The sequence below is a fragment of the Rattus norvegicus genome, chromosome 7 (genome assembly GCF_021556685.1).
Source record: "Rattus norvegicus strain SHRSP/BbbUtx chromosome 7, alternate assembly SHRSP_T2T, whole genome shotgun sequence".
NCBI lineage: Eukaryota > Metazoa > Chordata > Mammalia > Rodentia > Muridae > Rattus > Rattus norvegicus.
The window spans coordinates 79,631,841-79,658,177 of NC_141540.1; the positions used below are offsets into that span (position 1 = coordinate 79,631,841).

A 26,337-nucleotide genomic window follows, 5' to 3' on the forward strand; every position below is an offset into this window, starting at 1 on the left:
AAAAGAAAGGAAAAGCAAAGTGCATCTCACTGCCCCTCCCCCTTGCATTCTCAGGATTCCCATCTTTCTGTGAAGACCTTCGGGTGTTTCACAAACTGTGCTAGCAAGGTGCTAGTCTGTTACTCAGGGGTCCTGGTTTTACCCTTAAACAGACCTCTTTCTCCTTCATTCACGGCTTCACCCCACTTTTCCCTCACACATCTAGCCACTGAAGTCTCTTTCGAATACATCTACTTTTACTCCAGGTTTGATGGACACTTTCAGTGGGAAAAAAAGTTCCCTCCCACTTAATGCCATGGCCACAGACGCCATGATGCAGTAGCAGTTTTGAGCTACGTGGTGGTTTTAGCTACCGTCAGGAGACATTTTGGGTTGTCAGAACCAGAGTGTGTGGATGCTGCTGCTATTATTGCAAATGGTAGGGAGAGGCCTGGGTTATGCTAAATAGCCCCCTCCCCACCTCCTTGTCCCCAAATACCAACAGGGAAGACCTTCAAATGCACACGGGGTGCTCAGGCACCCAGAGCACACAGGGCTAAGTCATGAAATGGGGCAGGCGGCCTCTCTTTTGACAATCTAAACCAAGCCTCTCAGTTCTCCTCCACTCCATGGGGTCAGGTTGAGCACAGGAGGCAGATGGGAGGACAATCATTGACTTCCCTTTATTGCGCCGCCCCTCACCTGGGGCTTCCCGTGTGAGGCTCGCTAGCGGGCGGTCCTTTTCCTTTTTTGGGTGAGTTATTTAGGGCAGCTGCTTGGTCTGTGATGCGGACACACTGCAGGCATCCACAAGTCTGTCCCGGCGCGTGAGACTGCAGGGCAGATTCCAGCTTTTGTACAAGCGAGACAGACTCTTTTGAGGTGATGGTCGAGTGGTGGGGACTTGTGTAGGAATTTGCAGGGCCACGCTTGTGATGTATGATGTCGACAGTTAGGACTCCTAGTGGCCTAAATAAACATTGGGACCCAGAAAACAGAATAAAACTCTGCAAAATTGGGGACTTCCTGCCAGGGTGGTGGTGGGGATACCCAGGGGCCCCATCTGTTCAGAGAAAAGGATGGGGGATTGTAGGAGGGGGTGACTAGGAGGGGGCAGTGAGCGGGATGTGAAATGAATAAGTTAAAAAAATTAAATTTAAAAAATGGGGGCTTCCGTAGCTCAAGGAACAGGATGGTGGGAGTTGTGGGGTATAAGGACAGGACACCTGGGGTTGAGGGCGAGGTTGACTTAGAAACAGGCTGGATTCAGGGTCACATGACAACAGAAACCCATGTTACCCTTTCTGTTTCTCAAGCCTCTTCTTCAGCGTCATCTACACTCTATAGAAGATTTTCCCCTCATAGCGCCCAGACTCCTACTGCAGTGACTTACCGTACTTCCCAGATGCACGTCCAATGGGGACACAGAGCCCCTGTTCTGGTAGTTCCTACCGAAGTCCTGGGGTTACTCACTAAGGTCCAGCGATGGCCCCAGAACAAGTTACATCTGCGACGATAATGCAGAGAGGTGATTGGTTGGCTTTGCTCTTGGTCACGTGCTCTAATTCAGCCCATGTGCTCTGAAAGCAGGAACGGCTTTGGAGTGTTAATAGACAAGCCTACCGAGCATGCTTCAGAATTGTGGGTTTCATAGACTATAGAGTTTAGAGTGGGTCAGGAAGGGAAGTTAACGAGTGTCCTTTTAGACTGAGAAAGGCTGTGTGTTGGGGGTACAGGGTGTGCTAGAGAAAGGAGAGTCGGCAAGAAGTATACAGGTTGGTTTGTTTGAGACAGGATTTTTATGTAGTTCAGGCTAGCCTTGAACTTGCTGTGTAGCGGAGAATGAACTGGAACTCCTGATCCTCCAGCCTCCACTTCTAAGTACTAGGATTACAGGTGTGCACTACCACACCCAGCGCACTGTAGGGATCTCTAAAAGATTCTCTGGCTGCATATAATTCACTTGTTTCTTTTTCTTTTTTTTTTTCTTTTCTTTTTTTCGGAGCTGGACCGAACCCAGGGCCTTGCGCTTGCTAGGCAAGCACTCTACCGCTGAGCTAAATCCCCAACCCCAATTCACTTGTTTCTTTATAGACTCGGAATCAGGAGAAAAGCACCCTTTCTCAAACGGTCAGTATCTGAAGGTTACAAACACTCCGAGATTTACTATGTATGATACTAAGATGGCATTTTAAACATGTAAACCTTTTAAACATTAATTTATTCATGTTTTTCTCAAATTGATTATGATATCTCATATTTTAATAGTGACTCTCTAAAATAATATCCCACTGTCTTCTCTGAAACACTGAAAAATGGCAGTTGAAATAATTCCCCCCCTACTCCAAACAGAATTTTTTCAACATATCCTCCAAACACTATTTTTTTTTTAAAGCAGAGGGCTCTGGTCTCAAGCAACAGGGCAACAGGGCAGGGAGAGGAAGGCTGTGCTGTGGGAAGATTCATTCTTCCTTCAAGGGCAGGATGTGAGCGAGCGATGGAGGGAAACTGAAGTGTGCCAGTGGGAGCCACTGCTGTCATTTAGAGACAAGCTGGGGTGAAGTGGACCCTTCAGGTGGGAACGTAAGCAGAGAACAGAATCGAGCCGAGGAAGTCCCCATGGAAGAGTGTCACATTTGATTACAGAGAATGAAGGAGAGAGGAAGGTTGCATGCCTTTGTGATCAGAGGCTAGCAAGCTGGCGGTGTGCTCCCCAGAAAGGGCAGTCAAGGAAAACCATCAAAAGGTTACGGATGTGACTAGTTCAGACTGGATACACTGAGTCTAAAGAACAGGAAAGAATTCCAGAGAAGGCAGACTGCAGCTGGTTCTGCGAGCTGTCAGTGGTGAGGCTAGATTCTTCCCTTGTTTTTTGTTTTTCTTTATTTTTTTTTTTTTGCACAAATCTCTCTTAAATACAGTTTGTTCCACCCCACCCCTTGCACTGTTTGAGCCAAAGTCCTCACTGCCTCCACTGTTCCAACTGTCAGATTTTCCTTCCTCCAGTTTCCTCTTAAACCCAGCATCCTTTGTGTCTTTGATGTCTTCTCTAGTTTCAATATAACCTTAATTTTATTTTCTTGATTGTTAATTTAGTATTTATATAAGAACACTATAAAGCATGGCACTGTATTAAAAGGAAGTCAAGGACATAGAGCATTCTCTAACTTGAGTGTTGAATATTGTTCTCTTTACTCTGAGATGTAAGTACAAGCATGAGTTGACTTACAAAGTCTTTTCTGATTTCTATTTCCAACTTTCCCACTGGATATATTTAGGGGTGATGATGGTACTTTATGTCTCCATGATCCAGCAAAGTCTGGTAAAGTCTGGGGTGAAAGTCTGGGTCTAGCTGAGATGAAGGGACAAGTGCAGGGAACTGAGGGTCACATTTCAGCCCACAGTGAAGACAGATGTGGGTTCTGAGAGAAGAACAAGAAGTTTCATCAGGCAAAGCCGCCTTTCTCCAAGCTTGACGACCTGAGCTCGATCCCCAGGACCCATACAGTACAAGAAGAGGGCTGACTCCCCCAAGTTGTTCTTTGCCCACCACACAACAAGCTGTGGTGCATGCGCCGCAAAACGAATACTTGAAAATAAACAGCAAAGAAAACAAACCTCTTAGGGTGCCCATCTTTCCCTCAGCAATGGATCGGCTACCTTTGCTCATTTGGGGAACAGAAACTCCAGGCTATGGATCAGTAGTATAGGACCTGAACAACCCAAGCCACGACTGCATTTAAGGTCCAGCATGACCTTGGCTCCTGGGGCCACCATAGGACTACCTCCTTTCCTGATCTCTTAGAGGTCTTCCTGGCAGTTACTGTAAATGGAGAGCTTTAAGAACTCTGCACAGTCCTTTCGTTGTTGATAGTGCTCTATAGGAAACCTGGGGCAGGCTGACATCCTCAGTCCTCAGAGCCCCATGTTCTAGTTTGCCTTCTGTTGCTGTGAAAAACATCATGACCAAAAACAACTTGGAGAGGAAAGGATTTGTTTCTGCTCACAGATTACAGACTATCATTGACAGAAACCAAGTCAGGCACTTAAAGGTAGGAACTGAAGCACACATCATGGAGGAATGCTGCTTCCTGGCTTGCTTCCAGGTGAACATTCCGTAATTTTCCTTACAAAGCCTGGGACCACCTGCCTAGGTCTGTTACTGCCTACAGTGGGCTGACCCCTCCCACACTGAACAGCAATAGAGAAAATGGCCCACAGACAGCACAAGCCAATCTAAGGGCAGTTTCTCAACTGAGCTTCTCTCTTCCAAGTGGCTGGGTTGTGTCAATCGACAACTGAAACCGACATCTTGGCTCCATTATGGCATGTCAGCAAAGCCTCTGTTTCAAAATAGAGTCTGTGCATATAAGGTGGACACAGCTCACATGAGAAGCTATTGACTCATGCGTGACAATATCCCTTATACAGGAAAAACAAGCATGTCCATTTTCCTCCCCTTCTTTTTAAATATTGAACTCAGATGAAGGGTTTGAGTGTTTTAGACAAGGTCTCCCTGCACAGTAGTTTTCAGACAAGTTCCAGACCAGTATCTGGAAATCTCTATGTAGATGAGATTGGCTTCAATCTCATAGGGATTTACCTGCCTCTGCCCCCTGAGTTTGGGAGAGCTTTTAAAACTAAAAACTCCTTTCTAAGATGGTACTTTGATTTGGAGCCTTCTTCTCAGATTTCCAATATACCAAGTCCAGGGTGGGAAGATAGTATCTTAGAAACACCTCTGATAGTTAGAAAAAAACCACAAGGAGGAAGGCTGTCATCTAAGATCCCAGCCTCCAGGCTGTCATCTGGGTCATCTTTGATGTTTTGGGGTACCATTGCCCTCAGGACAACATCCATACTTCTTAACAAGGGACGATGAACCCTAAAAGTTTGGCTTCTGTGTTTCCTTGGCTGGCCTTGTGTATTTCTAGTTTCTCTGAAATGCCTGCCTTCGCAGCACACCTTGTAGCCCCAAGGTCTCCCAACCTCAGGCACCATGCTTTGCTTTGGGCTCTCTTCCCTGATCCTAAGAACAGAGCCTGCTCTCCCGAGAGGCTCAGAACCTTATGATCTCCCTCCCATGTAGATTTTTCTCTGGCACTGTTCATTTTTCCTTCAGCATGACACAGATTCAGGAACTAGCCAAGCCTCAAATTATCTGTCCTACAGAAGCTGGGGGCTCTATTTCTATCCCTGCCACATGAGTCACATTGCTGCCTTCTGCTCACCAGGAGCGCTTGGGCCTGGCAGAACAGCAATCTGTCTGCCAACTGCATCTCTCACTTCTTTTGTTTAACCTCTAACCTCCTGATTGCATTGGTCCTTTGGGGCCTCTTAAGAGTTGGGTCTAAGGCCCTTGGGAGGTGGTCACTCCATTCCCCTCCCTCTCACCAGATGGGAGTTAGAGTTGTTGACTTGGCAAAGCTGATTGTTGGTGACATCCTCTTGTCCCCTCCCCAGTTCTCCCATCTACTCTGCGTGTTCCCTCAGCTCTCAAGAAAAGATCTGAAATCAAACATTTGTAAGTCGGCATTGTGCCTGGAGGTGGGAAGGTATGGAGTTAATCCTGACCGTGTGCCAGCTCATCTGCTCTCTTTGATCACCAATCTTTGATGTAGATATCATGATCCTCCTTTTATATGTGAGGAAGTTGAGACTTAGTGATGTTAAGTAGTTGGGCAATGACTAAGACAGTAGATGGAACAAGATGTCTTTGGAGCCACACAGATCTGGGTTTGGAGTCTTCACTGCCTGACTATCATTGGGCAAGATGATTGGGCTTCCTGGTTTATAATGTGCAGCAGTCAGACCCATTTTTGGATAGACATCTCCCCAGCAGAGTTTGACAGTGGAAAGACCAGAGCGTGGATTACTCAGTGTCTCTGAAAGTGCCTGCTGCTCGAAAGGGTGCAGTGAGTACCTTCTCCACTGTAGTACGTGCCTCGCACCCAGTGAGTCTACAGTCAACAGCACTCACTGGGTAAGCAGGAACTTAAGTCACAAGCTCACAGATTCTGTGGGTCCCTAGAAGAACAAAACAGAGATTGAGAGATATAGGCAAAGGGACTCAAACCCTGCTCTGACCCCCAAGAAAAATGGCACCGTGTTTGCATGTATGTGTTTATGTGTGCATGTATGAAGGAGTATGGAGGACAGAGGTCAGCCCTGGGTGCCTTTCTCAATTATTCTCCACCTTGGTTTTTGAGATAGGATCTCTCATTGAACTTCAAGCTTAGTGATTTTGCTAGACTGACCAGTGGGCCAGGCACAGGGATCGTCTTCTCTTTGCGTCTAGAGTGCTGGGCTACAGGCGTGCGCTACCACACCTAGTCCCCCCCCACCCCGGCCCCCACCCCGCCATGGGTACTGAGAATTGAACTCTCAGTTTTCATGGCAAGCACTTCACCAACTGTGCCTTCTCCCAAGACCAAAAATTTTTCTTTTGTTGCATAAAAAATCTGATTAAAATCCCGACTCTCAGGCTTTCACTAACCAGGTTGAGATTGGCCCTGAGCATCTTTTAGTCTCCCAGTCTTTCCCATAGTCTTCTGTTCTTCCATTCCTTCTCGGCCTAAAGCCAACTGAATGTCATATGTCTTTTTTTTAGATTTCCTTCCCATGAGTTACCCAGGTTTTTCAACCCAGAAGCAAGTATGTGTTCATTCTAGCAAACAAAAATGCTGTCCCTTTAAAGGCTGGAGGGGACAAAGAGCTTATGCCCATGCATGTAAATACCTTTGGTTTGACCTCTGACACAGAAGAATGACTTAATAGGATCGTGTTCCTCTCCCTTGAACACCAAAGCTCGCTCTGAGAGGGGCACAGCAAGAGAAAGAGGCAGATTCACAGTTCTAGAGGCCAAATCTAGGATCAAGCCATTGGCTGTATACTGGAGGCCTGCTCTGGAGGGGTGAGGCCCTCTCGATGACCTCACAGGGTAGAAGGATCAATGAGGCTGAACACCATATCCTCACACGGCCGGAGAGGGATACGGCCTTCTGTGGGGTAGAACCCTGATCATCACGCTCCCGGGGCCCCCATATCTTAACACCACAGCAGGGATGAAGTTTCAACCCGACTTTTGGACAATCCAAAACACCCGTGCAAGCCATTTCAGTCATTGTCAAAAAGGAAAGAGTGTTTAGGAGGTGTGGTCTCCAGAACTGGGAGAATTTCCATTCTTTATAAAGTTCCTCCTCTCATGCCTTTTGTTATAACAACACAAGCCAAGACCAGGGAAGGGCATCTTTCACATTAATATTAGCGCTAGGAACCAAAATGTCAGTTTCAGGAGTGAGACGGTGCTGTTATGAATCCGCCTCTCTCTAGCTTCTCTTTTGTTACACAATGTTGGCTCTTCTAGCCTTTCAACTGGACCAGATGCTTGAAGGTCAGGCTCTCTGTGTCTCACCTGAGAGCATCTCTACCCAACACCCCTTTCCATCACAGACACAGGCTGTGGTGAGTAGAAGGGATGGCTCAGGTGACTCTCACCTGCTCCATTCCCAAGCCTTTCTGTCAGTAGGTGTCAGGGTCCCAGCAAGTCTCACGGGCAACAGGGAAATGGCCAGGAAGAGAGTGACGTGTAGGATGAAACTCAGGTCAGCGCTGCTTCAGCGGGTGCCAGGTCAAAACCTTCCAGGGTCTGACCAAGGAGTTTATTTATCCTACATATTTAAGCACAGTAAAACTTTGGAAGAATGTTTTCACATATCAACTATGCAAAGTACATGGGACGTCCTTCATAAGAATGTGTTCCAGTCTCTGAGAGACCAGGTTCAGGATTATGGTCTAAATAACGCTCAGAATTTGGGGGGATTCAGGAAGGCTGGCTGTAGAATAGCCAAAAAAAAAAAATCTTTAGGTTGTCAGACAGACTCCACAGAATCCACTCCAGCCTTCCTGGTAAAAAGGGATCAGTCATTCTCTTCCTTTAAAGAAAAAGAAGCCTTCATGTATAACAATTCTGTATTTTCTAGAACTTTCTGTGAGCTGTGTCCTTCAAGTAAGACTCAGGGTATCTTTGCTGAACTGCAGTGAGGGCTTTGGAGAACTGTCGTCACTACAAAGCTCTGACAGTCATGAGAGCATGTCCTATGGCACAGTCCATCAGTGGACACCCAGCACAAGCTGGGGCTTCAGGGAGGATCTGGAAAAGCCTGACCTTACTGTACCTAGTCTACACTCAAATGCCAGCCTTCGTGGGAACCCCCGGGAGCCACAGGAGGCCGCAGAGGAGCAAGGGCCAGCCGCTGGATGGTGCTGGCAGGCTTTCACCTTGTCCTGGTCCACCGTCTATGAGAGGTTTCCCAGTAACTCTCTGAGACCAGCTGGAGATTCAGAGCAGCCCGCATGGTTCATGTTTGTACCCCAGTTCTTTGCAATTGTGGCTGTTTGGTAAATCAAGAAGAAAAAAAAAATCCGTGTACCTAACAGCTTCTACTTTCCACAGTAAGGTTCCCACGCTGGCAGCCTGATCACGGGCCAGGACTCCTTCAAACATTTCCTGAGTATATATGCCTCATACACCAGGCATACATACACAAGACAGGTATTGTCTTTGGTTGTTTCTGGATAGCATGCCAGGCAGCCATGAGATGAATCATCCAACAGTTATAACTATCCAAAGAGGAAGGGTAATGCTGTGGAAGGAAGTGGGGAGCCAGCCCTGCACAGGAAAACCTTGAAGAAGCCAGACTTAAGCAGAGATGGAGAAGGCAGAAGGCTGTGGGGAGGGCATCTGAGTAGAAGAGTCTGTATTGTAAGGGCTGTGGGTGGCTTCAGAGGTCCCATGAGCCTAGAGTGGAGAAGACAGGGAAACAGGGACTAAACCCACCAGGGCAGAAAAGGTACAAGAACTCATAAAGAACTTTGCAGGTATGCAGGGTGTGGGATCTATACCCAGAAGTACTGAGAAGCTTCAGAAGGGCTGGGCTGGGTGACTGACAGCTCTCATTCATTGTTCTGACTGCCTAGGAGAGTATGGGTTCAGAGCCATTGTTCCTTCTCTTCTTAGTTTCTCTTCCCAGCTTGCTGAGCTGCCTTGGAATCATTTCCTACCTCAGAGCAGGAAGTCATTGTCCTGCCTGGAGTAGAGGTTTACCAGGGTCACCTGCATGCACTTGTGGCCGAGAGCTGTGGGGTATGACAGTAAGCCTGGCAGAGGCTTCCTGGAATTACATTTAATCTGCCATCGTAGCAGGAGGCTGATTTCCTAGGTCTAGGAGGAGGAAACAAACCAAGGTAGCTTATTAAACCATCCTCACTGGGTAGCCTGCAGTGCGATTTTCTCGATTCTGAAAGAAAGCTAATTGGATCCAAAAGATCTATAATGACCCAGAAGACTAAGACATTGGAACTGTGGCTATGTTTATTTTTGTATGTATACATGTATGTCTGTGCACTGAATGTTTGCAGGAACACACACTGGAGGGCATCAGATCCCCAGAACTGGACTTACGGGTGTCTGTGAGTGACATGGTATCACGTGGCTGCTGGGAACAGAACCCTAGCCTCAGCACAAGCAATGAGTGCCATTAATCACCAAGCCACCTCTCCCACCCTGAGGTCGTTACCTTCAAGGTAACAAACAAAACCCATTTATATAGATGACATAGTACATCTCATTATTGCCTAACCCTGGGAAAGGAGTTTTTAAAAATCATTTTTTATTTCATAACTGAAAAGATGTAGAAATGTCTTTATTAATTATTTCATTTATTTACATCCCAAATATTGCCACCCTCCGCTCACAGAGTTCTTCCCCCCATGTCCCTTCCTCTTTGCCTCTGAGAGCATGACCCCCACCCCATGGCATCCTCCCTCCTTGGGACATCAGGTCTCTGCAGGATTAGATGTATCCTCTCACACTGAGGCCAGACAAGCCAGTTCTATGCTACATATGTGCCCAGGACCTTGCTGCAGCCCATGTGTGATCTTTGGTTGGTGGTTTAGTCTCTGGGAGCTCCCAGGAATCCAGAATCCAGGTTAGTCGACACTGTTGGTCTTCTTAATATGTAGAAATGTTATAATGACCCCCCTCCCATTTGCTATCCAGAAAGAAAGAACCATCACCTCGTTGGATATCCTCCTGGTCAATTTTCCGTGGACCAGAAGAATTAACCAATGACGGCACAGTGTCCAGCAGACTCTTCCAAAATAAAAGCTGCCAATCACTTGTACTCACACTCTGCCTGCTCTCCCATTCCTCACTATGTGATGTCTATCCATCTACTTCATGCTTTCACATTGTTGTATAGAAGCTGGTCAGTGGTGGTGCACACCTTTAATCCCAACACTCAGGAGGCAAAGGCAGGCAGATCTCTGTGAGTTCAATGCCAGCTTGGTCTACAGAGTGAGCTCCAGAACAGCCAGGGCTACACAGAGAAACCCTGTCTCAATACACAAAACAAAAGAAAGATGTTGTATATAATCCCACAGAACTGCAGTACAATTCATCCAGTGATTTTCCAATGACGGCAATATTGGCTGCGTTTACTGTGGTAGCATGAAGAGTGTCCTCAGCAGGACTCTGTATTGTGAGAGGTTTCTGAAGTAGAGGTGAGGGCAGAAGTTGCTGATTCATAATGGAGTGCTCCTTAAACTTGAATAGATGGTGCTATGGGCACCACAAAGGCATTCTAGCCTAACTCCCACCATGAGTACACGCTAGAGAGCTTGTTAACACACAGCCCTTTAGCAATGGGATTGACAGGTTTCCTAACCTTTGCATCTGATTGGTAGGAAAGGATACGCTGGGGGTTTTTCCAATACTTTATTATTTAGTAAGTGTTGGTGATCCATAAATTCCCAATTGAATTCCAGAAGGTACCGGGCTGAGGTGGACGGTTCACACAGCCCAGTGAGGCACAGTGTGAGACACATGGCAGGTGTCTAATACACTCACTAGAGGATGCAGTCCTTTGGGTGAGTTTAAATTTTCAAAACTTAAAACAATTCAACTGGTCAAAGCTTCTTAATTTTCATTGACCTAACTATATATTTTTTTTAGATTCAATAAAGAAAAACCATGTGATTTCTAATGTCTGTCTCAGAGAACGATTTATTAGCAACTTTAGAATACAGTTGTTCTAAGTCCAGAAAATGTCAAGGAATAAAAATGCAACCAGTACGTCAGCTATCACTTTCTTAAAGGGCCAGCCATTCCTAAAACAGTTGAACCAAGAGATAAAAGGAAACACAGCGCCTTTGTCTGTCTTGGCTGCTAAAACAAAACAACCCCACAGCAGGTAGTTTATAAATAGAAAGTTTCTACTTGCAGGTCTAGAGGGGAGAAGCCCCAGACAGAGGCAGCAGCAGATTCATTATCTGATGAAGACTTAGTCCCCATTTCCTGCTGATGCTTCCTTACATGTCCAAAGGGGACAAGTGACTTCTTCAAACTTTTGTGAGATGGCACAGGTTTTATCCATGAGGGAAGGGTCCACATGATAATCTCCTTGTAAAGGTCACAGCTTTATCACTATTGTACAGGAAATTAGCTTTCAGCACAGGATTTATGAGGGATACCAGCATTCTACATAGCAGAGTTTAAAACTATGAAAGACTCTGAGGGGTAAGCCTTGAGGCTTTGGTGATTCCAGATACCTTTAGATTAGTCCAAGGGAGTCACCCGCAGGGAATGTTTAAGTCCTTTACTGATTAGTTCTATTCGCTTTGTGGTAAGAGGACAGGCCACGAGCAGGACACCATGTCTGTACATGTTCAGAAGTAAAACTAGATTAAGAGATACAGGTGAGTTACACCCCCTCATCCCAGCAGAATCAGGTCCTTGGGACCTCAGCTAAGGTGGTGGGGCCCTGGAGCCTAAGAAAATGAGATCCAAATAAGCTTCACAGAAGAGGAAAAGACATATGGGCGCAGGATGCATTGCCTTTTAAGTGCTTCTTCCCTTCTTCTTAGAGACCATTTTGTATTGTCGGACTTCCTTGGACACTCCAGCTGCCAAATACCCACACAGACTTATTGCATTTATTATAGCTTAGGCCTAGTGTATGATACCTCCCAGCTAGCTTATCTAACTTCATTTACCCGACTACTCTACTCCTTGTCTGCCATGTGGGCCTTTACCTGTCCACAACCCACCTCCTCCATGTCCACTGGCGAATAGAGACCCTCTCTTAACCAGGAAGTCCCGTCTTCCCTTTCCTGTCAAGCTATTGGCCACCAGCTCTTTATTAAACCAATCAGCAGGTGAGGGAGGTGTTTACAGAATATGATACAGATGCTGACAATACCGAAGTCCGGCCAATTCTCTGCAAGTACAGAATTAACAACAAAATAATACAAAAACAACCTTCACACAGCGCACTCCAACAATTGTGTCAACACCCCTTCAGATTATCCACTTTTCCAACAAAATTCAACCTTTGCTACCGGCCTCCCTGTACCTTTTCTGGTATGTATAGAGGAACCAGGTAGACCTGGGAAGCAGAAAGAAAGCGGATGGGAAAGGGGTTAGCTGGGAGTTTGCGGCACTAGCAAAGCATAGCTGGGATGTAAATGGCTCCTACATAGTACCTGGCACACAGGTGCCAAGTAATGCTCTGAAAACCACTGGACGGTTGAGGGTGGAATAGTAGAAGAAACGAGTTATGTAATCCGAGGAAGGAATGAGGATGGAGGGAATGAGCAGAGATGTTGATGGCGAAGAGCACAGTGTGCTCTTCACTGAAAATAGACAGAGACGGGCAGAACATCTACTAAGTCCTCCTGGTAGGCTGTAGGTAACTTTCACTTTCTGTCACTGTCATCCAGTTTCCTTCACGGAACACCTATTTTTAATTTTTTCAAAATTTATTCTTCTCTCATATATTACATCCCAACTGCAGTCTCTCCCCATGTTCTACCCACTCCGCCTCCATTTTTCTTCTGAGAAGGGCAGGCATCCTAGGAATATCAAACAAGTATGGCATATCAAGTGTCAGTAAGAACAGACACCTCTCCTCATATCAAGGCTGGATGAGGCAACACAGAAGGAGGGAAAGGGTCCCCAAACAAAGCAGGCATCAAAGTCACGGACAACCACCATCCCCAGTGTTAAGAGTCACACAAGAAGGCCAAGCTACACAACTGTAACATATGCAGACACACGAAGACTCTCTGACTGTCGGTTCAGTCTCTGTGAGCACTCAGGAGCTCTGGTTAGTTGATTCTGTGGGTGTTTTTTGTGGTGTTCTTGACCATTCGGGCTCCTACAGAATCTTTCCTCTATGCAGGATTCCACAGCGTTTAGCTCTGGGTCTCTGCGTCCGTTGCTGGATGAAGGCTCTCTGATGATTTATACCAGGCTCCTGTCTACAAGTGTTGCAGAATATCCCCAGGAATCATTTCATTGCCTTTCCCCCGGTTGTGTCTGGTTCTATCATCGTAAGTCTCTGGGCTCTCCAGTCTCTAGCTCCTGGACCTCCAGGCAATGAGGTGGGCTCCCTCTTGTGGCATGGCTCTCAAACTGGATCAGTCATTGGTTGGCCACTCCCACAATTTCTGTGCTACCTTTACCCCAGCACCTGTTGCAGAGAGGACAAATAGTAGGTCGAACATTTTGTGCCTGGGTTGGTGTTCCAGTCCCTCTACTGGAGGTCTTGACCAGAGGGAGAGAGAACTGAGAGTCATGGGGGCTGCTACTGTTGTGGTATTTCTAACAAAATAGCGCGTAAGGCATGCCTTTTAAGTTTTTAAGAGAATTATTTAAGGGAAAGGAAAGGGGGCCAGGAAGTGTTTGGGGCACCCTAGGAGGAGTACAGGGTGCCAGAGCGGTCACAATAATACTACCCACCTTAGAAACAGCAAGCTATGGTGGAGGGAACTGAATTTTTATTATAGCCCAAAGTAATTGTCACGGAGACCTGGTGAGCACAGCCTCGGATCCGCAGACATGAAGCTTCCAATAGGGAGCCACCACCGAGGGCCAGAGAGGGAAGGAGGTAGGTGGAGGGAAGATGCAGGTTCCAGGGAGATCACAGGAAGAGTGGCGCTTTCTCCGAGGGCTGCGGCTCCCTGTTGCTTGTCGATGTCCCTGCAGGGCATTGGTCCTCAGCCTTCCTAATGCTTCCACCCTTTAATACACCTCCTCAAGTTGTGGTGACCCCCAGCCATCAAATTAGTTTTGTTGGGACTCCATAACTGTAAGTTTACTACTAGTATGGACGGGAAATATCTGTTTTCTCGACCCACGCGTTGAAAACCACCGCGGTAGGGGTTAGAATTCAGACGCTTGCCTGTGAACATTGGTCTTAGTTCCCGCCTTAGCGCTTTGCGGGTGTCCCCTAGCCTGTGGCTGAGGGCTTTGGAAGCTGTTTCCTCAGTCACCTCAGTGGTTGGAGGCAGATGTGACAGACTAGTGATCATCTCTGGGAACAGAGGTGACAGCACTCAGGTCAGGACCCATGTCCTTAGGGATTGTACAAGTGCAGAAGTCAGTCTCTTCCCAAACAGTAGCTGTTCACATCCGAGTGTGCCTTTCTTTTCTTCAGTCAACAAAACATTCTGAAGTGTGCTCACAGTTTTATTTTCCCTTTAATGAGCTTGCTTTCTTTAGCTATAATTCACATATCGTTCTGTTAATCTCTCAAAGACAATTAAGTGATTTCAACTCTCATAGTTGTATTGCCATTTGCACCACCAATTTTAGAACATTTTCATTACCTGGAGGAAAAATAGCATACCTATTAAGAGTCATTTTTCATCTCATCCAATGCCCACGTCCTTGGCGACCACTAAGCTACCTTTCCATCACTAGAATCACCTGTTTCACAATTTCATAAGATGTATTCATAAACTACCTTCCGTAACCTGGCTTTTCAGTTAGTTAGCATAATGGTTTTAAGCTTAGTTGGTGTGCAGCAAATATCAGTAATTCACTGATGTATACTAACCCACCCACCAGCCGTGGGATGTTTAGTCTACTTCTGCTTCTCAGTTATTAGGAGTAACACTGCCAAAAACATTGTGTGAGTTACTTGTCCCATTGCTGAAACAATATACTTTCCTCTCACGCTGGGGTTTCTATCCCACCTTTGACCACTCAGTTCCCACATAAAAGACACACAACCTTTATATTTATATTAAGCCTTTAGTGCACTAGAGATGGGCAGATAACTACCCTCTAAGCTGTTAGAATCTACTTCCCCCTCAATAACCCTGAATTATAATTGGCTATGTTATCTGGGATGCTCTTAACTCCAATTGGCCAGCCCTCATGGCCAGGTTTTCATAACTCACCCACCCCATGGCTTCTTCTCCTCCCTCTACCTTCTCTCTCTCCTCCTCATTGTCGTGGTCTCTAATCCAGCCCCAAGCCCATGGTCCAAAATTCTGCCTCTCTTCTGCCCAGCTGTCAGCATCTTTATTCAAGCAGTGGTTTTAAATTAAGGAGCAAGATACATGCATATTCTCTCCTCCCCGGGGGCAACCAGGCTTTGTGCACCAGTATTTAACATAACAATAATACATAGCAAAAGACCAAACATCAACAATTTTGGGATTTGGTCCAAAGAAATAAGAGGTACAGAAGTGAGAACACAGAACAACCACACATACTATGTCTGCATTCAGAAGGCAGAGTCATAAATGTGTGTGCTTGGCTCAGGTCTCCGTTTTGATCAGTTCAAGATCCTAGTCCATGGATTGGTTCAATGCACATTATAGTGAGGCTTCGGTCTTTATCTAAGCTAATTTAGATAACACCTTGAAGGGCAAGCCCAGAGATTTGTTCCCACAGAGATTCTAAATCCCATTAAATTGGCAGTCAAGATTAACCTTTGCAAACATTCGTGTGCACGTGTTTGTGTGGCTGCTTTTACTCACCTAAGGTGTGTAGGTGGAAGTGGCCTTGCTGGGCTGTGGAGACTGTGTCTTCTTTTTTGAGAGCAGGCCTGAGGGAAAGAGCTTGAGCATTTCCAAGCACAGCAGCACTGTAGAGGCTTCCCAAGTCTCTACATTTTCAACCATTTTCCCTTTTTAAAATCGCACTCATCTTGGTAACTCCTCATGGTTTCTGATATTCTTGATATTCTTGGCCATGGGCACAGCTTCTTTGTGTGCTGTCTGTTTAGATCCTTTGCTCACACTTTAATTGAGTCATTTATCGTTTTTCGTCATTCAGTTGCACGACTTCTTTTTAGCAGGGATAGAATTTTCAAAAGTCCTCTCTTACCCTGTGGATTATCTTCTCTCCGTGGTTTCTACATTTGATGATGTCCAACTATGGATTTTGTCATTTGGGGTCATTTCCAAGGATCTATCGCCTAACTTAGTATTATAAATTTTTGCCACTTATATTTCAAAGAAATACTTAACAGTTTTAGTTTTTATGCACAGATCTTTGGTTCCATGGGGTTTAACTTTTGTGTAGATCGTGAGGCAGAAGATTCAATCTATTCTTCTGCATGTAGAGCTCTAACACATTTGCAGAGAAATTATTTTTGCCTTTTGGAGTATTTTGATATCCTTGTCCAAAGTCAACTGTCCATGAATGCGAGGGTTACTCAATATGTTGTTAGCATATGTCATGACAGTGGTGCAAATGGTCACATATGTATTACACATCAGTGTGCTCTACAGTTATTCATCTGACTAAAGAAAGGGCAGTCAGACCCCATCCTATTCTGGTTCATTTTGAAAATTAGAAGACAAACTCTCAGTAAGTGGTTGAGTACTAATAACTTAATTTATATCTTAATTCAGACAAAATTACCATTGGGCATGTGTTCTGGATCTGAGCCTAGACAGAGGGTTCTCTCTGACATAACATCAGAGCTTCTTCTCAAACACATTACCAATGTCTTACCCTTTGATTTTCTGTCACTGAGGGAAAATACTTATAGCCACTTCTTCGTGACTTTGGACAGACTTTCTGGTCACCTTCACCAGGAACGGCCAGGTGCTGGGGTTAAGGAGCAAACTTGTTCTGCACTGACTGCCAGCTACCATTTTAAACTTCGGTATTCTGCCCTCCTACTCGGCTGCATTTCTGAAATAGCTGGAATTGTTGGCAAGAAGCCACTGGGTGCAGTTTATCAAGCAGCGGCACGTCTGTTTCCCATCTTTTGGCAAAGTCAGTAATTTGGTTTGTCTCTGGGATGGAAATTTTGTGGAGGATGTTCAAAAAGAGGTACTTTAGGGGTACACAGATTTTAAGGAGCCGGCAAATTTAATCTTAGTTTATTATGTTTCTTCAGGGTTCACTGCGAGACAAATAAAGATGAACATTTTGCCCATAGCCCTCAGAATAAGCAAGAGCATTAATCTGTTAGATGGAGCTCAGTATGTAGCTACATTTCCAGTCGTAGTATAGTGAGCCTTTGTAGCCTCTAATGTCCTCTGCCTCAGAGTCTAGGGGAACTTTCAGAAATCCACGATCCTGAGTCTCCACCGAATCAGAAATCTGGGCAAATGGATGTCAGGATTTACATTTTAAGACTCCCTTAGTGGGTCTCCTACACACCAAGATCGAGAGCTGCCTACTTGGGAGTTTTATTAGGAGGAAGCACTTGCTTGCATCCCAAGCATCAGAAAAGCACAGATCTAGAATTAGACTTAATAAGGGCAGGTCTCCCACCCCAAGGCTGGGATAGGGAGAGAGTGGTAAGCAACAGATAAGCAGATAGGATCCAGCATCTAGCACAATACTGGAACCACTTCATTTACTGAGCATGAATAATGATTCCTAGTTCTCAGGACTACTGTGAGGATTAAAGGGACAACATACACAAAGGCTCTAATGATGCCTGACACAGACAGTGTGCACATCATTTGTGGCCTAGCAGCAGCTGTCTCTTCCTCACTCTCCTCTCTTTAACCATTCATTCTTAACTTATGGCTCATACAGTGGCTTACTGACTAGCCTACCGATCCTGCCCTATAAGCTGAGAAGTTCCGATAGCAAGCTAAAAAAATGAGGCCAGCCAGGGACCATTGCCAGATGTAATCTTTCCAGGGTGGTCAAGAGGTTATGCCAAAAGGTCAGCCACAAACCCAGTATTTCTGTTGTGTGACTTTAACTTAATATTTCTTGGTTATAAAACATACCAAAATGTGTAAATACAGAAAAGAACAAAGTAATATACATTTCCCTCCATCACCCAGAGGGATAGCCTATGCAAAAACCTGGCTGGCCACTTTCAGCAAAGCAGGGTCCTGGCTTGGATGCTAAGCTCAGTGGGCACTATCTTGACACTCTTGGTCATTTTATCTTTGAATTTGAGTCACACGAATGAAGTTCAAGGTCCCTGAGTACAGCTTCCTGCTGTGAGCCATGCCCAGGATGGCCATCTAGCCTAGGCTGGTGGAGGAGGACAGATGCCCTCTCTGGCTGTTCCCTCACCCTCACAACTCCTGTGGCATCTGGCTGGCTTCTCCCGCTTACTTGGGGGATCCCTTCCTTGCTCCTGGGGCCTTTTTCTCCTACAAATCAGGTACTTGTTGTGTGTTCCAAATCCCTGACCTTCCTCTTCTTCCTCTTTAGTGAGGTCATTTATTTAAAGGTCTGTGTTTCTTGGCATTTGTTATGGGAGACACACTTGCTCAGGCCAATAGGTGGAGACAGGGAAAAAAAAATCTTTGTGTAACCTTCAAGTAAGTGACCTTACTTCTAGGAATTTATCCCAAGAGAACAACTTGGAATAAAATTATTAACCAAAAGGAATATTATTCCAGTAACATTTAGCATTAGAAAGTGGAAACAGATATTCAGTTAGAGGGGATTGGTCGTGCAACCAGCAAATGTGTAAAAAAAAAATAACATGGCCGAAAGCTTAATGGTGTGGAAAAGTTTGCTGTCGATATGTTAAGTGAAATGTCATGCTACAGAGGCTTTGGTTTAACACAGTAGCACAGGTATTCTTACAAGAAGAGAGCTTTACCAGGCAGAACCTCAGGCCACCTCTGCTTTTAGCTGCTGTTTGTTTGCCATCCTGGGACTGTTCCTAGTAGCTGCCATTCGAAAGCCTCTGGTGCCACTCTCTCCTTGCCTCCCCAGGTGTGCTGGAAGATGGGCCGTCCTCTAACGGTGTGCTCCGACCTGCAGCCCCGGGTGGAATAGCCAACCCAGAGAAGAAGATGAACTGTGGGACCCAATGTCCCAACTCACAGAGCCTCAGCTCAGGCCCTCTGACCCAGAAGCAGAATGGCCTTTGGACCACAGAGGTAGGGTCAAAGCCACATCAACTGGGGATGGAGAACAGGGGCGGAGCTTACAAATCAGGACCACCAAGACTGTGTCCAAGGAAGGAGGACCTTGGGAATAGAGGTTTTCCACCTCTCCATGTAAAAAATTACTGCAAACCTCATTTTAATCCTTTCCCTGTGGGCTGTTGAGTTTTATTTGACTTATAGAAATGAGTCTTTGCCCTGTGGAGGAAGTGTGTGTTTGTTTAGATACAGCTTTGTCCAAAGCTGAGGCAGTGGCCTGTGGTAGGAAGCAAACTTGTCATTGTACCTCACACCCTCCAACCAGCTGGCCAGTGCAAGAGCCTTCAAGGGTGATTCTTATAAAATATCTTACCAATCACCCGAACCCTTGCTGTTGGAAAGAAGGCAGGCTGAGGTCCCTGGACCCTCCTTGATCCCTCACTTCCCAGAACTATTGTTTGGAGGTGCTCCTCCTGCTATGCCTGGCTCCTCCATGGGGTGGGGATGGGGGTGGTGGGGCTGCAGCTCAGAACAAAAGCTCTGAGCAGGTGGAGACTTTCTGTAGTCTCTTCCTTCTCTCCCTCCTCCTCTTCTTCCCCCTCTTTCTCCTCCTCCTCCCTCTCCTCCTCCTCCTCCCTCTCTTCCTCCTCCCCCTCCTCAGTTCCTCCTCCCATTTCCTTATCTTCCCTGAAGTCCACCATTTACTTGAAGCTTCAAAATCTACTGGTCCCACCTCTCCCAGTCCTGGCCTCCTGCTTCCTGAGGGCACAGCTTCCTACCTGGTGATGGCATTCTTTTTCTTTTTCTTTTTTTCTTTTTTCCTAATCAAAACTTTACATGGTAGTTTAATTCCCAAAGCATTTTCCTTTTCTGAGTTGATATATCACAAAAGCATTGTTTTGTATACATGAAGACAAGGATCAAATTTTCTTGGTACAGCAAAGACATCCTAAACAGGTACATCTATCTTAACTATCATACAAGCCGTGGATAAGGATGAAAATTAGCTGAACCCTGACGCGACCAATTTTATTTCACCTCCTTGTGCAACAAAGCTTATCATTTGCAAGAATTTTGTGATGGAATTCCTGTTCACATCATTAAGTTGCTTTCAGTGGCTTTGAAATTTTATCTTAAGTTGCAAATTTAACTCTGAAGTTTACTGCCTAAGGGGACTTGTAGGAGTCAATCTCTCAGAATCTCTTTAACACATAGGGAAAATAGAATAATACCCAAAGGAGCAGATGGGCCTCCTCTCGTAGACTGAGATACAAGTAACAATGGGAAGGAGGGACAAACAGGCTGGCTGGGCCCACAACACAGTGACCTCGTTAAGTGGAATGCTAATGGGGCTCTACTGGTAGCTGGGGAAGGGAGATGGAAGGGTCTTGTGTGTCTGCTTTGCGCAGCAACTGACTTTCAGGAGAACCAGTCATCATTGACAGAGTGCAAGGAAGTCTGGGCTCCAGAGAACCATGTTCACAAGGTTGGGTATTCTAGTGAAGGTCCAGATATCTAGTCCTTCTCTCCATACTTGGGATACAGAATTCATTATAGCAGAGAGATGGCAGAATTACCTGTGAAATGGTTTGATCTACACACTTGTTTTCCTTATGCCAAATTCTGCCCTCATCACCCATCACGTCAAAGTTGTGTTTTGCTCTTTGCAGGGTGCTAGCCATTAGGCCTTCTAGGTTTTTAAATCCTCCCAACAGCACCATGACCATTTTATAGTCAAGGGAACTACAGTGTGCATTGATAGTACTGTATATGTAACAGAGATGAACACCATGGATCACAGCATCATCATGCCGGGCAGGGAGCTGTAACTCAGTTGGTTTTCCTAGCAGCACAAACCATTGGACTCAATCCCCACTAGACAATTGGAGTACTGAGAAGATGGAGGTAGGAGGGTCAAAGTTCGAAGCTATCCTTGGCTGCATTTTTGCAATGATGAGAAAACAGCACGAACACTTTGAATATCACAGTTCTGCTTTCAAGTTGGAACCTCTTCCTGGGTGTGCAGCCTACGGTGCCGCCTTCTTCCACATTGCTGGACAACTACAGTGGCTAGAATAACGGCTTCTAGTCAGCCTGGAGATCACCAGGGAACGAGCTGATAGCCCACAGTGAGCTGTGGCACTGTCACATACATTTTGAGCTCATGTTGGGTTTATTGGGATATGAGCAGAGACGATAACATTTGACAGCATTTTGCCTTGGATGATGGCTTTTCTCCAGGAAGAGCCTTTGGAAAAGCATACAGCCTCATCCAAACCCCTCTTGTAGTTTTCTGATTCAGATTTATGGGAAAATTTTGTTGGTTAAAGGTAATCCTTACTGGGCCTTGAGACTCTCCTCATTAATTCTTCTGAGCACTCAAAAAATTCTGTGAGTGCTGCTCAGATGCCAGGGACTGCTTGAGTGCCAAGGACCGGGGTGTGGGAAAGGCAGAGGTACTGTTTTCTCTGACAGCCAGTGGCCGTCTGGGGTGAGAGCAAGAGTCAGATGAAATGATAAATAACATTGTTGCAGCGAGAGTCAGATGATAGTTAAATAACATTGTTGCAGACTCTTGCTGCTTTGAGGTACCTGGGAATCATTAGTAGGGATAATAACTGTTAGCACAGATGCCCCCGCCAAAGCCTTCAAATTCCTTTCTGAAGGGTGATGGGACAAAACAAGCACTCCAATGATGGCGAGTAACAGTATTTTATGTTTTGAGTCCTCTGTACTTCAAATCCCATCAAACAAAGCATATGTTTCTCCAGTTCCTTCTGGTTCCTGCTTTCTGCCTAGTATCAATGATCCGCATCCACACTGATCTTGCAGAAGTTGGAACTGACTCTTTCAGTAGGGAGCTCTTTACGTGCCCTGCTTTCCTGATGGTTTGGGACCACACTGACCTCACTTAATAAGTCATTGGCTTGTTCTCCTTCGCCCAGCTCCCCACCCATGCTCCACAAACAACCCAAGGGGAGACTCAACTGCTTTCTGTTAATTAAGACAGTCTAGGAACTCTAAGCTGGCTCCAAATACTTTTATACGCTATTTCTTCAGGCTTAGATCTCAACTCCTCCATTAAAAGTCAAACCAGACAGCGCTCTCTCAAGACCAGCTCAGCAGGTAAGGGCTGCCGCTGATGTAAGCAGAAAGAGAAAACCAGTTCCTGAAAGTTGTCCTCTGATCCACATAGATATTTTATGGCACACAAAGTAAAATGAAATTCTCCACAGGGGCTAGAGAGATGGCTCAGCAGTTAAGAGCACTTGTCGGGCTTGCAGAAGACCATGTTCAGTTCCCAGCATCCACCAGATTCACCTCTGTGGAGTCACAGAGGTTCTTGTGCTCACAGACGAACATGAGGGGAACCAGGAACATTAAATACACAGGGTTGTTTCTTGAAAGGAGGGATGTATAACCTGTTTTCTGTCCCCATGGTTGGGAGTGGACATAGTTAGTAGCCTGGTGACCTTTGTGCTATCCATATGGCTGAGACCACAGCACCAATGTTAGGGTTCCTGGTTCCATCCTGAGTTTCGGCACCAATTTTAGGGTTTCAAATCTCAGCCCATGCCTGGACAGAACACACCCAGATGACAAGTTTCCATGTGGAGAGGTTTAATGAGAGAAGAGGAGAGGAATGGAAAGGCGGCCAGCCATGGGCATGTGGAGGGCGTGGGGTGGGGAAGGAGGCGAGAGCAGCAAAGAACAAAGAGTAAGAGGGGGTAAAAGGGGAACAAGAGAGGGTAAGAGAGTGCAAGCAGCCCCCTTTATCGGCAGGCACAGCTGGGGCAACTGTGGGGTGGAGCATACCTGGCTGTTCCCAGGTAGCTGTGGGGGTGAAGCTTAGACAGAATACCAACACCCTCCCCCAGTCCCTTAACTTGAGCTTGTTTTTCCTCAGTGAATCTATAGAGCCCATCTTTATGGAGGATGTCAGTGTACTTTACAAAGAGTTTTGGTGTAGTCACATTCTAAGGTTTGTTATGCACATGGACTGAATTAATTATCATCAGGAAACTTTTGCCAAATTGGGCCGTGCAAATTTAATATGCCTACAATAAGCTACTTGGGGTCAGACTCTCAAAGTTTGAACCATGAACTGCCTTCTTGCTTGGCTAGGGGGTTTGAGACACCCCACCCCGCACCCCAAACCATCTACTAACTTCAGTTCCAGGGAATCTGACAATCTCTTCCAACCTCTGCACAGGCATGTATGTAATACCTAGAGGCAAAACTCTCATACATGTAAGAGAAAAATAAATAAATCTAAACAGAACAAAACAAAAGGCCCTCAAGTATCAGTCGGAGGTAGAAACACCATGTGAATGCAGATCTTGGCAGTCAAAGCTCTGAACTTGTCGCTGGTTGCCTAGCGGGCTTTCGAGTCTCCAAAGCTGTATGTTCTCCAGTTGCTTTATTGTTCTTGGCAAAGTGACCAGACGCTAAAGGAATTACCCATTGTCTGGATTAATTCTCAGCTAAGGGACTTCCTCCAAGAGTTCCAGCCCCAGTGTCTAGCCAACAATGGTTGGCAATGTGTAGGAAGGATGGGTGAAGCCCCACAGACTTCAAAGGATAGGGTCGGAGTGGAATTTCTGACAGGGGTAATGGGAGGAACTCAAGGAGGAGCCAGAGAAGCAAAGGAGCCTCTTGGGAAAACTGAAGCAAGTGCTAAGGGGAGGGAGGCAGCAGATGGAACCACTGGGGGGAACCAGAGGGCAGGCTGTTGCTAGGGCCCTTGGGAGCCTCAGCAGCCCACGCCTGGGAAACAGGAAGGGACCTATTACAGCGGCGGGACAGATTTCTGTACAGATTTGGCCTGCAGCAAAACCAGTTCATTTAAAAGATGCTCCAACCCCGGCCCTCCTTATTCATTGTACTCTTTCCTTGACATCCCAGCCTACTTCAGGTTTAATGCACCTACTAGGTGCTAATAACTATGCGCTGGTTGAATGAGACAAGCCTAGCAGCCCACTAAGACTAAAGGGGGGCTTCCTGGACACCAGCCCTGTTCCGGTATCATCATATCACAGCCCCTCTGCTTCTGTCCCTGTGAGCATCTCTCCCCGAGGCTCATGGGAAAATGCAACATGTCCTTGTGACACTTGATAAAACTCAGTAGCTTAAGTCAGAGCGGTTCTGATCCTGCTGGGAAAAACGAACAGCTGGCCTGTCATGGTGGGATTGCCGAGATGGAATGTTCCCTGGTTAACCCCAGGTTAATGCTCTAAAACTTATGGAATCTGGGAACGAGAGGTTTCTTGGTGCCTGCCTTCCTTTAATGGAGAGAAAAGAAATCCAAGGCCTCCTGCGGCAGCCTGTAAATCTCTGTGCTTAATCCCTGATAAGGAGAGGAGGAGAAACAAACATGCCTGCCTTACTGTGCGCCAGCCACTACACACGGCTTTGTTTTTAACCCCACAACTCTGAATGGTTAAGTATCCTTCCCCATCTGGGAAACAGGCCCACGAGCTGAGTGTCAATCCAACGGGACATAGTGAGGTATGACACAGTGGGCTGTGACAGTGGGCTGTGACAGGGTGGGTGAGACACAGTGGGCTGTGACAGTGGGCTGTGTTGGAATTTAAACTTCTGTTTGTCTGCTTCTCAAGCCCACGCTCTCTCCTTTCATTGGCTGAATCATAATGTTGGAGAGGCTAATGTGAACTTCATCAGAGTTCATCAGGGTGTGGGACCTGGAGCCATTGTCTTTATTTTGGCTGATAACCTGCTGGACATTGTCCTTGGTGAGTGACTGCAGTTGCCCTAGTGTGCAAACAAGCACAAGAAGAACAGGATGTTGTGTTGGTGATGTAAGGAGCAATCAATGCTTTACATATGTGAAAGCCAATGGGAAAGTTCCGGGGCTTTTAGGCAGGGCAAGCAGGTTCTGTGCCTGGGAGCTCTCTTAACCTCTTCCTTCCCCTCCCTCCTCCCCCTTTCTCAGTCTCTTTTTTTTGGGAGACAAAAATCTTATGCAGACCAAAATATCCCTGAATTCCTTATGCAACTGATCCTCCTGCCTCCACCTCCACAAGTGCTGGCATTACAGGTGTGTGTCACTGTGCCCTGCTTTCCTTTCCCTTCTGAAAGGCTATCTGCACTTGTCTATTTTTCAAATAATTAATTGGATGCTTATGATGTGACAGGCATGGAATTAGCTTCTATAGTGAACAAAATAGTCCAGGGCTCTATCTTCTTCCACTTAAAATCTGATTAAAAAGTAGAAAATAAATGGATGAGTGCACAGTTCAGGCTGCACAGGAAGTAGAAAGGCTGGAGAGGAAGTAGGGGTTACTGAGAGGACCGCTAACAGAGCCATGATGGTATGTGACTAGAAACATCCTGTGAACAACTGCTAAGTGGGACTACCTATGGGAAGGAAGGCGCTAAAGGCCAGAGCATACCCTTCAAAAGAGAGTATAAAACTCTCTTTTGAGCCACATTTGAAGCAAGTTTTATTAAATAATGACCAGATCAGTGGGCACTGACTGGATCCATGCCTGAATTCCAAGACAATGAACCCTATTCGCTACCTTTTAGCTTTTGTTCTGTCTTTTGAAACACAACCTCACTATATAGCCCATGCTTGCTCTGTAGTCAAGGCTGGATCTGCCCTCTCAACTTTCCTCCTCAGCCTCCCAAGGACTAATATTATAAGTGATTCCTATCAAACTTGGCTTATCAGAAAATTAACATATTTATACATTTATCATTTATATGTATTATATTGTAAGAATAGAATTAGTACATATTTTAATTATATAATTATATATAACATATATGTAAACATACAATAATATATTGTTTAATCATAATGTTTATTAAAGCATATATATGTATACACACACATATACACTTGTTGTTATTTTTGAGACAGGGTGTCACTATGTAAAACAGGCTGGCCTCAAACTCAAAGCGATCTACCTGCCTCTGTCTCTCAAGTGCTGGAGTTAACAGGGATGTGGTACACACCATACCCTTTTTTTTTTTTAAATTCTAATCATGTATTGTTTTTTTTTTCTTTTCTTTGTAGACAAGATCTCTTGTATTCAAATTTGGCCTCACACTCTCTATGAATTGGCAACTGACCTTGGATTTCTGATCCTCCTGCCTTCCCCTCCCCAGGGCTGAGATCTGGCCGTGTGCTCTCCCCCCAGCTCATGCATTACTTTCATATTGAAAAACACCAATACC

General features: G+C 45.7%; 1 protein-coding gene across 1 annotated transcript in view; it reads left to right on the forward strand.

The window, feature by feature from the left end:
• The window catches only part of Baalc (BAALC binder of MAP3K1 and KLF4), a 73,498-nt gene that overhangs the window by 38,418 nt on the left and 8,743 nt on the right, over positions 1-26,337 (forward strand). Inside the window, 1 exon segment of the mRNA NM_144762.3 lies at positions 18,983-19,149. Coding sequence (NP_658907.1) covers positions 18,983-19,149 — 167 coding nt within the window.